The sequence below is a fragment of the Ammospiza nelsoni genome, chromosome Z (genome assembly GCF_027579445.1).
Source record: "Ammospiza nelsoni isolate bAmmNel1 chromosome Z, bAmmNel1.pri, whole genome shotgun sequence".
Lineage (NCBI taxonomy): Eukaryota > Metazoa > Chordata > Aves > Passeriformes > Passerellidae > Ammospiza > Ammospiza nelsoni.
Genome location: NC_080669.1, coordinates 42,174,979 through 42,192,559, shown reverse-complemented (window position 1 = coordinate 42,192,559; position 17,581 = coordinate 42,174,979). Strand labels below are relative to the sequence as shown.

General features: G+C 38.8%; 1 protein-coding gene across 7 annotated transcripts in view; it reads left to right on the top strand.

The window, feature by feature from the left end:
* The window catches only part of JAK2 (Janus kinase 2), an 87,257-nt gene extending 70,502 nt beyond the window's left edge, over positions 1-16,755 (top strand). For all 7 annotated transcript variants that reach the window (XM_059493146.1, XM_059493147.1, XM_059493148.1 and 4 more), the window contains 5 exons: positions 151-275; positions 5,675-5,847; positions 6,733-6,850; positions 10,249-10,362; positions 12,556-16,755. In XM_059493146.1, the coding sequence (XP_059349129.1) occupies positions 151-275; positions 5,675-5,847; positions 6,733-6,850; positions 10,249-10,362; positions 12,556-12,663 (638 nt within the window). In that variant the 3' untranslated portion in view covers positions 12,664-16,755. The remainder of the gene's footprint in view (positions 1-150; positions 276-5,674; positions 5,848-6,732; positions 6,851-10,248; positions 10,363-12,555) is intronic.
* The last annotated feature ends 826 nt before the right edge of the window (positions 16,756-17,581 follow it).

Genomic DNA, 17,581 nt, shown 5'->3' with positions numbered 1-17,581 from the left:
GATGTATAGATCATAAATTAATATTTTTGTATTAAGTCCATTTTATATTATGGATACTGATAGAGGAATTAAAACGCTTCTGTTAAAAAACTTGTCTTTGGAAAATTACAGAAAAAATTACATTTTTACTTTTTGTTATTGCTCTAAAAGGACGGAGGAATCTAAGATTAATTATGGAATACTTACCATATGGAAGTTTACGAGATTATCTGCAGAAACACAAGGAGAGGCTGGACCACAAGAAACTTTTGCTGTATGCATCTCAGATATGCAAGGTAGGACATTTCAAATTATATATATATTTCAATGAAGTTTTTTCTCCTTTTTCCATCCCATTTGTCTCAAACCAACAATAACTGGTTATTTTGGTGTATCTTCTATAATGTGGTTGTGCTGCTAGCACCACATAACCCTCAGAAAAAGTAGCAATGTAATCAAGACCTGAAAAAACTTCTGGGTGTCTTAACACAGGATGCTGAGACTGGTCTATCTTCTGACTGAGGCAGAATATATTCACTTTTCTCCCTAAGGTGACCTGACATAAAGTATTGTAGGAGTTAGTATACTCACTCAGGCAAAACATTCTATAATGGAATTTTCAGAAATTTGACATTCAGCTATAAAAACAGCATAACAACATGTGTATGTTTAAACAATTTACTTTAAACTGTAAGAGCAAAGATACATGACTTCTGTATGCAGAACTAGAGGCCTCATAAGTACCCAAACCTGTAATAAATTGTTTGGTACCAAACCTAATTCATAAAATCCTGAAAAGTGGTACAAACATCTGATCTTTCTTGTGATCTCATTTTCCTTAAAAAGAGGGCTTATACCTTCCCTATTTATATTCTGTAATTATGTTTTAGATATTAGAAACTAGAGAGACCTGAGATCTCATTGCATATTTAGAAATTTGAGAAAAGAAAAATAAATGGGAGTGAGGGTGAGAGAGACAAAAAATATAACTGCACCCCCTCAAGGCATGTACCAGAAATATTTTTAAATTTCTTTTCTCAATACCTATATCAAAGACATGGAAGCAGTAGGTTACATAGGATCACATAATCACAGAACCAACTAGGCTGGAAGAGACATTTGAGATCATTGAGTCCAACCTATGAATGAACGCAGCCATTCAGGCCATGGCACTGAGTGCCACATGCAGTCTTTCCTTAAACATTTTCATGGACAGTAACTCCCCCACAGCCCATTCCAATTCCCAGTTATCCTCCTGAACAGCTCATTCCAATTCCCAATTATCCTTTCTGTAAACTATTTCTTCTTAATGTCCAACCAAACCTCCCCCTGCTGCTGTTGTGTCCTCTGATCCTATTGCTGCTTGCCTGGGGAAAAGAGCCTAACCCTCATCTGGCTACAGCCTCCTTTTAGGGAGCTGTAGAGAGGGATGAAGTCCCCACTGAGCCTCCTTTTGTTCAGGCTAAACAACCTCAGCTCCCTCAGCTACTCCTCACAGGAACTTGTGCTCCAGAACCTTCACCAGCTTCATTGCCCTTCTCTGGACATGCTCCAGCACCTCAGTGTCCTTCCTAAATTGAGGGCCCAAGAACTGGACTCAGGATTTGAGGTGCAGCCTCACCAGTGCCAAGTACAGGCGGTCAATCCGTGCCCTGCTCCTGCTGGCCACACCATTGCTGGCACAGGCCAGGGTGCCATTGGCCTTCTTGGCCACCTGGGCACTGCTGGCTCACGCTCAGCTGCTGTCAGTCAGTATCCCCAGGTTCCTTTCTGCCTGACCACTGCCCAGCCACTCCCTCCCCTGCCTGGAGCTCTGCCTGGGGTTGTTGTGGCCAAAGTGTAAGACCCAGAACTTGGTCTTGCTGAACCTCATACTGCTGGATTCAGCCCTTTGATCCAGCCTGTCCAGGTCCTCCTGCAGAGCCCACTATACTCCAGCTGATCAACACTCCCACCCTACCTGGGCTGTCCATGAATTTACTGAGGTTATATTCGATGCCCTCATCCAGATCATCAGTCAAGGCATTAAACAGGACTGGGCCCAACACAAATCCCTGGGGGACAGCACTGGTGACCAGCCATCCACTGGATATGGCACATTCACCTCCACCCTCTGGGCCCAGCCACCCAGCCAGTTCTGAACCCAGCACAGAGTGCTCCTGTCCAAGCCAGGGGCTGCCAGCTTTTCCAGGAGTGTGCTGTGGGAGACAGTGTCAAAGGCCTTGCTGAAATCCAGGCAGACAACATCCACAGCCTTTCCTGCATCCACCAGGCAAGTCACCTGGTCATAAAAGGAGATCAGGTTGGCCAGGCAGGACCTGCCCCTCCTAAATCCATGCTGGCTGGGTCTGAGCCCTTGGCCATCCCGTAGGTGCTGTGTGATGGCATTCAAGATGATCTGTTCCATAACCTTGCCAATCACTGAGCTGAGGCTGACTGCCCTGTAGTTTTCCAGATCCGTCTTTTGGCCCTTTTTGTTTCCCAGATCCTTCTTCTGGCCCTTTTTGTGGATGGGTGTCACACTGGCCACCTTTCAGTCATCTGGGACATCCCCCGTGAGCCTGGACTGATGACAGATGATGGAGAGTGGCTTGGCGAGATCTTCTGTCAACTTCCTCATCACACTATGATGGATGAGGGTGTTTATTAGAGTATGTTGTCCGCAAATATTCTTATGTCTGGTAATTGTGCCCTGCCACCTTAAGATCCTAAGACTTAGCTTCTGCTATGTCTACAGAAAAGGTCTGACAATCAGGGGAGAATCTCTGCCAGAGCCAAGACCACTTCCTGACATTCAAACTTTCTCATGATGAAAAGAGCTTGCTGGTTCCCTGCTTGAAACTGGACTAACCTTTTAGCTGCTGCACCTCTTGCATGTACAAGGAATGCTGCACCCTTAACAGCTTATCTCACCTATTCATGTGCTTCACTGAAGCACAACAATGTGGGTGGTCTCTGGGAGAAGCTCATTCATGGGCAAGCAGTGCGGAATGTAGAAAAACAAAAAAAGTTAGCAAGTCTATGGCAAGTGTCTTTGGAGAGAGAAAGGATTGAACAGGTGACCACCCACTTCAGAGGGCTGAAGAGCTCTCTGATGTGTGTCTCCAAAACAGGAAGTCATTCTCCGGTAACAGGCCTAAGAAATTTTCTCACAATTACTTCTGCAACAAAATTACGTTTTTATGCTGGTGAGTCATTATAAACAATCTTTGTTCAAGCAGAGACCTGGAATAATCTTAAAACTCAGCACCATCTATGAGGGTGGTGACCAAATCTTTCATGGAAGTAAGACGCAACATGGATTTTTGAGTACACAAAGGCTGCAGACAGTTAGCTGTTATATTCTGTCTCCATCTCAGCCTGCTGTGACCTCAAGGTGCTGGCCTTGTGCACTCTCATAAGAAGCTGCAAAGCATGTAGAAGTCCTCAGGCTTTCATTCAAAGCTTGATGAAATAACAGTGGCAACATGTCTCAGGACCCTGGTCTGAGGTGTCCATTGGGAGGACTGGAAGGTGGATTTTTACCCTTGAGGGCTGTGCAAATGTGGTAGAAATCTTTGGGAAAGGAACTGTATTCAGAAACTACAAAGAAAAAGGACCTTAGTGTGTATGTACATACACATACATGAAAGAACTTTGAAAATATTACAGGTCTCAGGATGGTGAGAAATTGAAATAGCAGATGAGATTATTCCTTCCTAAGTACCAAGCACCAGCCAAGAGAAAGGGAGATAAAATATGCATCCTGCAGATACTAAAGCAGGAAAACATTCAGCTTTGATAATTACATGGGGACAATGTATGAAAATGTAGGAAATCTGTATAGACTAGAGCTTGCTCTTAAAGAAACGTTTTCATTTCTAAGAAAAGTGAAATCTAAGAGTTACAGTGTATGTGCCTTGCTTTGGAGTGTTTTTGCTGTACAATCTGCAAAGTAGAGGTTATATCAATTGCTTTAAGATTTCTCTAATCTGTGGCATTCTGTTTCTCCAAAACAACATAATTAGTGAGTACCTGATATTGTGAAAATGGAATCTGAATGCTTTTTCTTTGTTTAGCTGATCGTGTTACACTTTTCAGCTGGTTTTGCTTTTCTTGCAATGTTTGCTCTTTCAGCGCCTCACATCTCATCTTTCTGCTGTGCATTTCTGTCAGTCTGTAATCTTGGGGGTTTTCATCAAAAACCTTTCAACCTCTGCCTTGCTGTTTTCCTCTGAAGTGTATGAGAGAAATGAAGGCACACCCATTTACCTGAGAGTTAAGATGAATGTGTTTGGTTGTTTATTGTGTTTTGGTTCCTTGCTACTATACTGGGAAAGGGTTTTCCTTCTCTTAATGTTTGAAGTGTTTCAGGTGTCCTTGCTGGTGAACCAGTTTTAAAGACAGAAACATTTTAAATCACATTTAAACTCTGTTGTTAGACTAGAGCCACAGGATTGTGATATCCACTTAGAATTTGCATGATTTCAGTTAAAGATCTGTCTTATGTGTTTTCCAGGCTAACAGAAAAGTTACTGTCATCAAACTTCAGGGCTGTTTTCAGAATAGTACATTGTCGTAAGAAAAAGCTGTAGCATTTTCATAGGCTAGTTGTACCAGTAAGATAGAGCCCTCACTTTGAAGTAAAGTTTGGTATTTATGGCAGTGAACAAGCTGGCAATGAGGAATAGGGCATTTGAACAGTTTTGGAACGAGCTGTGAGAGAACACCAATGCCACCCAATGGTACTAGGAGGTACTAGAATCTGAGAGAAAGATTGTACTTTGTAGCCAAACTCTGAGGTTTCTGACATTAAGAAAAAAAAATAAGAGAAGGAAATAAGCCTTTTGGCATGACTAGTAATAACATTGCTTTTCAGAACTTTTGAGATCACCAATGCTATTTGTGTAATTTAACTTTTCCACTGTGTTGAAAGGGTGATATGCTTTCTTACAAAACTATGAAACTGACAACTTGCTTGGTGATTACTTTCATGTATGAGTTGGGTATCTCTTGACATTGTGCAGCATCACTTTCAGTCCTCCATTTATTGCTGTCTTAGCAAGACCTTCTTGTTTTAGTAAGGCCACTACACACGCTGGCTTTTTCCAAATTTCACTGTTAGTGAAAGTAACTAAGTGCATGGGTAAGAAGGGATCAGCAGCAGCAAAAGACAACATGCCTTCAGACCGTGCTTTGTTACAGCAATCTCTGGGAATGTAGCAATAAGCAGAACTGTACTGGTGAATAATTGTCCATACGAAAGAGATACAAAGCACACTGTTGGGAATCAGTGAATAATAGTCAAATTCAAGGAATCATAATACAAAATTTCATGGAAGCATTCAGGAAAGCAGATGCAGAAAATGAAGAAAAAAGCTAAATGAAATGGATATGTTGGACAATCTTCTCATGTGCTTTGGATTGTGTAGCTTAGCCCAAATTTTTTCCTTCTACATATCACCAGCCAACTGCATTTGGGCACAGAAAGGAGCAGTAGCATTTATCCAGCTACATAATCAAAAAAATATTTGGATCTGACAGGTGATTAGTCTGTCTCCCTCCTGTTAAATGGAATTCACTGAGCTTGGACTCAGAGAAGATAAACCTGGTTTTGGTTTTAACTTTGAGGTTAATTCATCCCCTTAGGGAAAGTGCAGCTATGTAGTGGTAAAAATAATTATTTTCCTGTTCTGTTTGTAACCTCTACACCTAGGGCATGGAGTATCTAGGAACAAAAAGATATGTTCACCGAGATTTAGCAACAAGAAATATCTTGGTGGAGAATGAGAACAGAGTTAAAATTGGAGATTTTGGATTGACAAAAGTTTTGCCACAAGACAAAGAATACTACAAAGTGAAAGAACCTGGTGAAAGTCCTATATTTTGGTAAGTCTTCTTTTGGTATGTGAAATCATGGCATGTTTTCAGTTTTTACCCTTCAGCCAATTCATTTTGCATGTTGTGGAATTCTTACTTGCAAGCTCCGTGTCAGTTTTCCAGCATTGTGAAAGTCACTTGCATGATATTTCACTTCACAGAGTGGCATCTAGAACTTTTCAACATATTTTTTAAAAACCCAGGAAAACACCCAAAAAAAAAAAAAATTTAAAGGAAATAGCATCCAACAGAAAACATATTCAGATATAAAGGAAGTCTAAAAGGGCCCATTTTCCTGGATTCTTTCAAGTTTTTAGGTATTCTAGTTCCTTAGAAACTGGTCATTCATGTCTTCCAGCTGAGATCAGTTGGATAACCCCAAGAGAAAATGCCATTCCACACATGCAATTTTAGTCTGTATTTTAATTCTGACTCAGGCACTGTTTACCTAAAGAATAAATTATACAAAATGGCATCTTAATAGGTGTTATTGGAGAAGTACAGTTTAATTCCAAAAGTATCTGCAACACAGTTCACTGAAAGTGATGGAAGGCTGTAATTGTCTTTCTTTACAGGTCTAATCACATCAAATTCCTATCTACTTGCACTACAAATAAGAAATATATCTACAACCTTGTTGGAAAAAAAATCAAACTTGGTTATAGTTATCACCAACTGTGTTTGTTTAAGGTGGATTTCGTTTTCAAAACCAATTAACTATTATTAAAGGAGTAGTTAGTAATTGAAGGTACAAAAAGGAAATGAGAACATGCTGATATCAATGAATAAAGAACACTTACTCATGAAAAAGAAATATCTTACTAAAACAAATGTTTTCAAAATCAAAATGGCACATGTTGCAGAGAGCAATTTTCCTTGTACTGTGTGTTGCAGGTACGCTCCAGAATCTCTGACAGAAAGCAAATTTTCTGTGGCCTCAGATGTGTGGAGCTTTGGTGTGGTCTTGTATGAACTCTTCACCTATATTGACAAAAGCAAAAGCCCACCAGCTGTAAGTATATAGTTAATGAATCTCAGAGAATTTGTTTATTTCAATTTCCTAGACTGTCGTGTACCTCAATAGGTTAATGTTTACTGATCCTTTTCTGGAGATACCTTAGTGTTTGAGACAGCATCCAGTCTGAAGCAGTAACTAAAAGGTAACTGGTATCAAGCCATAAGAAAGAAAGAAGATCTGAAAATTACTTCATAGTCTGTGCATATCTTATTCATTCTGTAACTTCTGTTTGAAAAATATTTTAAAATCTCTTGTTATAGGTTGTTCTTTCTGATCCTTTGTGGAGAGTTATCCCAGCTGCAACCAGTCCATTTATTTTTAATGCTGTTCCAAATTTAAAGCTGAGCTAAACACATATATAGAAATTAAGTTAACTTACATAAGGAACTTAAGGTATTTTATGTTAGCAGAACCCAAGTTAGTAAGTTAGCAAAGTTCAAGGAAAAAAAGGAGTGGCCTTTTGCAGACTGCTGACAGGTGTCTGAAGTCAAATTTACAGTGGGTGAAGAAAGATACTATTATCCTCCAATTGAAAATAAGATACATGATCTTATTTTCACCTAGCAGTAACCATGGGCATAACAGAGGAGAGTTCAGGCTTCTGTATTTACTGTAGCTGGCCTCACCCTTGGCCAGAACTGTCAGTCCTGGCAAATCTGGTTTTGAGAACCGAATAGTGATGATAGGCAGAAATGCATTTGGAGGATACCTCAGCACTGGCCTCAGTAGACCTCTCAGTAATTCCATACAGTGAGCTATCAGAGGTTTCAAGGAAGAACTCAGGACAGCTCTTCCAGCATAAGAACATAAATAAAGACCCCTAGAGTTCTTCAGAAGGATTGTGAAATGAAAAGTGATCGAGTAAGTTAGGAGCACAAGTGGACTATTCTTTCAATGAATCAATTCTACATGTGCATTCACCACTTCATCAGGTTGGTTATTCTATTGGTATGCATCAAGAAAAGGTAATTTGGTAAATTTAACCAAAGTGGTCTGTTCAACTCTTGTAGTCTTTATACTTTTATATTGTTTTCAAAACCTGGCCATTTACACATTCAGCCAATGGGTGTTTCACACTTTCATGTCAAGGATCATTAAAGAAATTTTGAAGCATTGGAGGAAAAATAAAAAAGTCCTTTATGTTGTGCTTAGAAATTTATTTCAGTTAATACTACATCCTCATTTACTTTGGATGTCTGGCAGTCTGAGTGAGGTTTTCATCTGCTTTTTGGGTATTTTGGTTTTTTGGAGAGCAAGGTTTATCTATGCCAGTTTTTCTGGCTTTAATTATACTAATTTTTCTGCTGTGTCGTTACTGATTAGTCCTGCTAACCATTTTTTATATATCAGCATGACGATATCTGTTTTCTATTTAGCATTTTTCAAAGCATTAGTTCTTTTAGTGTTCCACAGAGCTCTTTAGAATCAGCTGTGAGTTTAATCCTTTTAAAACTAATTAATCACAGAAGCACAGAATGTTATGTGTTGGAAGGGACATTAAAGATCATCTCATCCCAATCCTCCCTGCCATGGGCAGAGACACCTCCCACTAGATGAAGTTACTCAGAGCCCTCAGCCCAGCTTTGAACCCCCCCAGGGATGGGGCAGCCACAGCTTCTCTGGACAACCTCTTCCAGTGTCTCACCATCGTTACAGTAAAAGAATTTCTTCCTAATTGCCTTTGTTTCTCTCCTTTCAGTTTGTACCCATTACTCCTTGTCCTATCACTGCAGTTCCTGATTAAGAGTCCCTCTCCACCTTTGCTGCAGGCCCCCTTCAGATCTGGAAGTTGCTGTGAGGTCTCCACACAACTTTCTCTTCTCCAGGCAGAACAGACACGACTTCCTCAGTCTGTCCTCATGAGGAAATGCTCCAGTTCTCTTATCAGCCTCATGCCCTTCTCTGTACTCGCTCCAACAGGTCCATGTTCCTCCTGTGCTGGGAGCCCAGAGCTGATGCAGCCCTGCAGGTGGGGTCTGAGCAGAGCTGAGCAGAGGGGCAGAATCCCCTCCCTGCCCTGCTGCCCACCCTGCTCTGGATGCAGCCCAGGACACGTTTGGCTTTTCTGGGCTGCCAGTGCCCATGGCTGGGTCACATGGAGTTTTTCACCAACCATCACCCCCAAGTCCTTCTCCACAGGGCTGCCTGCATTCAATCACACCCCCTCCCAGCCCGCAGGTGTGTCCAGGATTGCCGTGGCCCATGTGCAGAACCTTTTGCTTCTCCTTGCTGAACATCATGAGGTTTGCATGGGCCCAGCTCTCCAGCCTGCCCAGGTCCCTCAGGATGGGCCCTTCCCTGCAGGACGTGGCTGCCCGCGCAGGCCGCGGCCAGGGAACGTCTGAGGGTGCCCTCGGCCCCACTGTCCACGTCCCCTGCAGAGATGTTGAGCAGTTTGGGCCCTGGTGCTGAGCCTCAGGGACACCACCCATCTCTGCTCTCCCCGTGGACAGTGAGCCATTGACCACAGCTCTGGGTGCAGCCTTCCAGCCAGGTCTTTATCCACGGAGGCACCCATCCCTCAAACCCATGTCTCTCCCATTTAGAGGCAAGGATATCATGTGGGACAGTGCCAAAGTTTGTATAAGTCTAGTTAGCTCCATCTTAGAAGGTTACTAGATTTCTCAGGAAAAAAATTTGTGCCCTTAGTAAAGCCATGTTGTTTGTTTCCAGTCACTTCTTTGTTTTCCATATGCCTTAGCATGATGTGCAGGAGAATTGGCTCCATGATCTTGCCTGGCAGAGGTGAGACTGACTAGCTTGTTGTTCATTGTGTCTTTCACTTTCCCCTTTTCAAAAATTAGGGTTATCTTCCCCTCTTTCCAGTCATCACAAACTTCACCTTAACAACTTCATCTGCCAACTCCCTCAGGACCCTTGAATAAATTTCATCAGGTCCCACAGACTTCTGCACATTCAGTTTCCTTAGATGGTCATGAGCATGACCCTCTCCTACAGTGGTCTTAGGGTCTTCATTCTTTCAGTCCCTCCATCTGCCTTTCTCTACTTGGGCAGTGTGCCTGGAACACTTGCCTTTGAGGACTCAAGCATAGAAGCAATTTAAAACCTCAGTCTTCTCTTTATCCAGGGTAGTCAAATCATCAGATGATGATCAACATTTTTAAAGATTTTTCACCTAGTGCTTTAAATTGTGTATGTATCATTCCATTTTATTCTATTCCATATCATTATTTAATTTTACACACACAAAAGATAGATTCTCTAGACATGTAATTTATAATTTGATCATTGTTATGTGCTATTCAATTCATTCTTATTTATATATAATATATATATAAATTATTCTTATTAAATAATTTGGCTTGGTAAGAATATTGCAGCATCTTTTTTTCTTCTAAAGATTATATATTACAATTGGCCTTTTGTTCCAGGAATTCATGCGCATGATTGGCAATGATAAACAAGGGCAGATGATTGTATTTCATTTGATAGAGCTTTTGAAGAATAATGGACGACTGCCAAGACCAGATGGATGCCCTGATGAGGTGATGTACTGTGTTAAAATGTTACTGTAGTGTGAAGGGTGCTCAGTTAGCATGAGTACCTGCAAGTGCAAAACTTACATTTTGTTCTGCTTGGACCACTAAAGTACTTATTCAAGTGGAATGGCTGTGCTGTAATTTTATCAGTTTCATGATGAGTATAATCTTTTTTTTTTTTTTTTGATTCTTTAGCTTGTACTCCCTCAGGAGCAAGACTGTAGTCTTGCTGAATATATGAAGTGGGACTGCTGTAACTTACTGCTGTACTTGGGCATTCACACTTCTATTTCAAAAAGATACATGTATGAAGGCAACAAGATTAGTGTATATATAACTTGTTCTGTGTAAGTCCCGTGTAGAGATTCTCATTCAAAGCTGTGAACTTTGGAATTTTTTTTTAATATGTAATATTCAGCAAAAAAATCTTAATATCCACCTGAAGTTTTTCACATTTAATTCCAGGATGTAAAGAGCTTCTTATCTTGATTACTGCCTTTCTGTTACTGTTCCCTTCTCAAGTGTGGAAGGCTCATGTTTATAATGTATATTATTCACCATCAAGCATTTTCAACTTGCAGACATTAGGCACAGTTAAGTATATGAATCAGATTTTCTATGTTCAGACTCTTCAGGTTTGTATTAATGTTCTTTGTAGATACTAAAGTACAGCTGTAGAGCTGTCTTCAGAGCACATAAATTAATTCAGTGTTCTTCTGGTTTTATTTATACACCAGATACTTTTAAAAATACTGTCATACCACTCCTACATCTTCTAGTATTCTATTCTTCAGAGCAGGGTGCACAAAGCCTGGTTCGGTCAAACTAACCTGGTTGGGCTGTGTAGGTGAGTCAGTAGTGAAAAAATGGAAGGAAAATAATTATGGGTTGTTGTTCTTTACATATGTAATTGCCAGCTCAGATTAATTGCTGCATCCCTTTAAAGTCAAGCACACTTGGCAGTAAGTCAAGAAATAATACAGTTAAAACTGGTGAAAGAGAAAACATCAGGGTCAAGTGATCTAATAGAGGAGAAAAAGAATGGTACAAATGAGGCAGGAAGCCATTGGGGAGGAAAAAATATATAGAGAATAGAAAGAGAAGTCTTTGAAGAACCTTTCTTGCATTTTATGTACCAGTACAGCAACTGTTGAATTGGAAAGGTTTGGCTTTTTGTAGATAACCTGAATGTCATATGTATAAGATAATAAATCTGTTTTACTGAAACTGTATTTTAACTAACGCAAAGGTTTCGGTATCTGACATTTCTCCAGCTATCAAAGCAAGATGGAAATGTCTCTGTCAGAAGCCGTATTCATCCCCTTTTGATCCTGGAAGGCCAGTCATCACAGATAATAAATCTTCCAGATACCTGTAGCTTACAGCAGCTTATCTTGCAGCTTACAAGCTGCTTGAGACTTGGTTCTAAAGCAGCTTGGTCAATGCAGGTGTTTCAAATCTGCTGAAAGATAAGGAACAGTTTCTAATTTTTTTCCTGGTAGCTGTACAGACTGTTCTTAAGCAATATGTGGAAAACTGTTGAAAGTATGAGAAATTAGTAATAACAATCTAGATTGAATGAATGAGAAAAGTACAGGTGAAGAGCTTGGCAAGTTGTATGAGACCAGGTATCTGGTACATCTTTGCGCAAAAAGAAAACTGTTGCCATGTAACTACTGTAGCAGAAACATCTTTCAATGTTGGTTCAGTTTGCACAGTAACTTTTTTTTTTTTTTTGCTTATTTCTGATTATATATGAAGAATAATTAAGAATTTAGTATACAAATTCTGGAGAAATATATGGTAACTTCTCAGGGGAAGTCTTATTTAGAATTACTGTTTTTGTAAATCTGATTTCTGGTCATACTGGTGCTTGTTATGTTAAAGCATTTTTGAGCTTCTCAAAAAAAAGAGCAAGAAAAAAATATAAAAACTTATCAAAGTAACATAAGTCTTGTAAAAATTTCAAAAAGCAGCTGAATGAATTTTCATGCTAACTTTTTAAAAAATTGTCTTTCATTATAAGAGTTTTTGCAGAGCCATCTATCCTAGGTTCTTGCTGTCACTGGGCAAGAGTTCAGGTACACTCTTCTGCAGCTGTTGTTTGGAAGCATAAAGTTAAGCTGGATGTTCTTTAGTCCAGTTTCAAGTAAATATGTATGGTATCTGTTTACCTACTACCTTTTTTTTCTTCTCCAGATTTACGCTATCATGAAAGAATGCTGGAACAATAATGTTGCCCAGCGCCCCACCTTTCGGGATCTTGCTCAGCGAGTGGATCATATAAGAGAAAACATGGGTGGATGAAAAAACTCCTTCAGAGGATGAGTTGGAATGCAGAACAAAATGTACTTGGTCAGCTGTGTATATTTGACATATGTACATGTGCACACATCTTATCCTTGCTGGAAGTAAAATCTGTGTGGCAAATACCCTATTTCAATCTGCATACTGAGAATCCTGCTAGGCCTTTTTTATCAGGATATATTTGTTACTATGAGAACATGTTGAAATTCTCAATAGGGAAAGAAATTATTTTTCTAAATTTAAAAGTGGATGGTCATTCAGCAACACCATTATTTGCCTTACTTGGCAGTACAAAAAAGAGGTGACTTAAAATGTGACAAAACTAACAGATAAAAAACCAATGTATTTCTTTGTTGAAGTAGAGATGCCCAGAAAAGACTTCTAGAAATGCTTTTACACTGAGAAATAGTGACTAGGCACCCTGTTTTGTGTGTTGCACAAAGACTTTTGTCTGTTAATACAGTTTCATGATTTTTTCATTGTTGATGCAGAACTGGCTTCTCTGTGTAACAAAACAGTAGTGGTTTGCTGTGCCTGTCTGAATCAGTTATCAGCCAGCAGTATATCCAAAGAGATGTAGCTGTGTGATGTGCTGTAAGTATTTTGAGGGACAGGGAGCAAATTGCGCTTTACTGGGAGAGACAGACAACTTACTAATCCATGCAAAAATTTTAATTTAAAAATGAAAAAGCAAAGATGTTATCCTTTTATTCTTACTCCTCCCTTGATGAATATTAGATTGCCTTTATAGTACTGAAGATACAGTGATAACACATAGAAGGGAATTCATTTTACACAAGGCAGTGTCTTCAATGTAAATAAGGAAAAGCTAAGTATACTGCTTTTAAATGCTGCTCTTTTTTTCTTTCCATCCTTGTAATTTTCATGGAGTCATAAGTGAATGAATTGAAACTTTCAAAGCAGGATTAAAAATCTAAAAAAGGCCCTCACTTTCTCAATTCCTCACTTTGCTGTTAAGATGATCATCTAAATATCTTCCTTCCAGCACAGAAAAAGAATACTTACAACTCAGTATCTGATATGGCCAGTCACAACCACATCAAGCCTGTTCTATATTGAAGTGGCCCAAGCGTATTTATTTCTGTGGAAATACCCAACATGAGACTGTTTGGAAGGAGTTGCAAGTGCAATTGCTCACACTCACCATAGGGCAAGGACAGGATTCCAGTTACTGAGAACTGGAAGGAGATCAGAGCTACCTGAATGCTGTATAATTCAGCTTTTGAAATAAGCAACAAAAAATTTTGGAGAAGAGAATGCTTCTGTTTTGCCTTGAGGCAAAAAACTTGGGGATAATCTCATATGTCAAAGCAGTATAATTGCAGGGTTTGTTTATTTTTAGTTCAAATAATCTTGTTTGTTTGTTTTTGTTTTTACTTAAGCATTATTGTTTGCAAAGTATAATGCTGGTTCTTTTTGGACTTCTGCTGAGAGAAGTTCAGTTAAGGGGATATACAGCTTGGAAACTGACCTGACATCCAGATTTATATTTAAAATGAAGTGTTAGTTTTTAAAATTTGTGGCAGTGAGTTAGTGAAACAGAGGTTACTTTCACTGTGGAGCCTCCTTAATATTTGGGGTGAACTACATCCATCTTATCAGAAATTGAAGAACCTCAGCTTTTAAAAAAAACTAAAAAAACAAAACGAAAACATCCTCACTTGGTGTAATAAAGTGCCAGTATAGCAGTATTTTGTACCACTGTGATGTTTCTCTCCCACAGTCACTCCCTCAAAATTACTATTTTATAGTATAAGAGAGTGCTAAATATGGAGAGCAGCATCAACTTTCTCTCTGCCTATTGCATTTAAAACTATTTCTGTTAGTGTTCTTGCCACCAAGCATTTGCATAGATGATTTTTCAAAACAATTTCACAGTCAGTTTTTAAGCTGCAAAGAACTTTGAAGTGCTATGTTCAACTTAACATGTTTTCTCAATTTCTATACATTGCTTTGAGGATTTGAAATTTTGTGCAAACGATGTCTTTGCATTTGTAGTCTCAGTTCTGTGTATGTGTATTTTTGTAACAAAGGAGATAAAGCTTTAAAGTATCAAGACAGCATTTTAGCTGAATAACATATGCAGGAATTATGTAACATTTGCAGTGTATGACACTCAGTAGCTCACTGGTTTCAAATACATAGTAGACTAAACATAATTTATGTAAAAATCTCAGGGAAGTTTGTGTAATGCAATGAAGAAATCTTCCAGTCTGCTAATTTTTCAAGTGAATTAAAGGTCTTTTTCTTGTTCTACTACAGTTTGACTATTTACATAGTCTATTTGATTGCAAAAATGTAGTGGTGAATTCAAGGATTATTTGTAAGTGTCTTGTGGAGTGTTTTTGTTTTGATCTGGGTTTTGTTCAGTTTTTTTTTTTTTTTTTACTTTAGTACTATATCATTTTAAGAGAAAGCCGTATCTTTACACTGCAGTGTAACTGTGTGCTGTTGGCCAGAGACAGTCTTTTTTAACAACCAGAGGCCTGTGCCAAGGGCTTGAGCATTTAGGATTAATGTTCTTAGCTGGGAGAATAGGACCAAGTAGTGCTTAGGACTTGGGAGATGTATAGTCTATAGAGATGTATGTGTAGTGTCAATATTTAGGTCCCAGAGCAGACCTGGTGACTTTCTCAAAAAGCTGTTGAGGATGTAAATGTAGTGATTTTGCTGAATTTGCTACTGCCAATTGTGTAACCTTTAAAAAACCCAACAAAACAACAACACCACCAAAAAACACTGTATTTTTTATTTTAAAAGCTCTCAGATCTACAGTAGCATTGATAGTGTCATATTTTTACATGGCATTTGTATTAATAGACTAAGTACTCTGTTTTAGAAAATGTCTTCAGTTGGCATTGCATTTGTAATACATTAGTGTAATCATTATGCTACCCAACATGCTGTTTGATTTTGTTGGTAGAAAAAGTGCTGGTTTATGTATACATGACTGCTACTACAGTGTAGAATTAAAATATTAACTACTGCTTTGCACTTACATTGGAAGTGAAAGAATTTTTTAATAAGTGCACAATGTATCTTATAGAATCTCTGCAATCAAGTATTGTGTTGTGTAGTATTGATTTGTTGTCTATCAGTATAAATATGTTAAGTTTCAAAGTTAGTTTTTAAATATATTCCACACAGTATTCCACAAACTTGCAACAGTCATGTAGTAAGCCAGAGGAGAAATGAATTTTCAGGAAAAGAAACACATGTTCTTGTCAAGTCCTAGTACTGGTTAAAAGCTTCCATAGCTGAGATAATTGTTGTTAAATGTGCTGATGAATACAACTGTGAAAGTATATGTAAGAATTATATTTTTTCCCCAAAATTAAATTTTTAATTGTTGCATTTAGTTAAGATGTTGACCAGCTGCCCTGAAATGTATGGGAAAAGATGTTACTGTATTAAGTATGAAGAAATGTAATTCTTGTGTAAAGAAAGCAAGCTTTTCAGGAATGTAGGATCACAAACACCTCTAGGTGTTTGAGAGTTCTGAGAGCACAAGCAGAGGTATAGAAGAACAAGACTAAAGGAAGAAGGATGATGTTCAGCATGGGAGAAGCTTTCTGAAATGTGAAATGCACAATGAATTATGAAAAACTGATAGATTTTTCTACTGAAAATGCCATATCGTGACAAATATGTGGTAATATATTTCTAAACTGTGTATTGCCTGCCTTAAGTCTGAAATATTCACAGACACCTAACCTGGCTGAAAAAATTTCAATCATTACTATACCAAAATAAACTAATAATGTTGTGCCATGCCAGAAAACAATTCTGAACAGATGCTTGACTAAGAAGTTTTGTTCTGAATTTTTCTTTTTGAATAAGAGGTTTACAGTACTTTATATTAAAGTAGAAAAAGTCCCTTGGTGGTAGGGAGCAGGGAGGAAAAGATACCTGCCACTTATGATTGAAATGTAAACATTTGAACACATGGTTTAGTCAAGAGAGCATGAAAGGGATATTTTTAGAAAACTGTGTATCCATACCTGAAACTTAACTGTGTGTTTCTTTTTGCATTTGGATAGTGAAAATAAAATAAAAACTGAATACAATGGATGACACATGCCTGCCAACATTTTCTTTTGCACACTAAAATTTGTTACTGGTATTTAAATCACTGCTGAAGGCAGCCGTTCCATTTGATGAGGTAAAATACAGCACATACAACTTTCCAACCTTCCTAGAATAGCCATATTAAGCATTTATCTACTGGAAGAAACTTAGATGTACCAAAGTAAAGGTGTTACCTACTGAGGGCTTTTAATCTCTTTTTAAACGAAGATTTTTACTGAGAAAATTAATTTGGGATGAAGCAATACTTCCTTTTGTTCTCAGTATTTAAAGCGGTGCAAGTCTCTAAGACAGAAGTGCCTTACACCACCTTACATTTCTTTGTTAGAAATTCTGATGTCTTGATTTTCATTACTTTACAATCTTTCCATTTGACTTTGCTTAACTTATGGGAAAATTACCACCACTTTTAATGAAAATTACCATCATTTACCTTGAACCGAGTTGAATGCTTTTATCAAATACACAACTGGTCCCTTGGTGTTACCAACCATTATACCTGTGTCCTTGAGCAAAACCAGTCTCACAGATGAGTTGCCTTTGCTTGAGGCAGGACTAGTCCAGTTTTCCCTAACACATTCCCCGTATGGCGCACAGGGACTTTACTCCTTTCCATAGTATATGGAGGTTTTGTTTGGGCAGGGCACCCAGTCAATACTGTGCTCTCTGGTCCAGATGTCTATGAGGTTGTTTTTGAAATGAGTCCCACTGTCCAGCTGACTTCTCTCAGGGGTGCCATGTCCCAACAGGACATGTTTCTCAAGGGCCAAGGTGGAGTTCCAGCTGGTGGCAGGAGGCACAGGGCACCTCT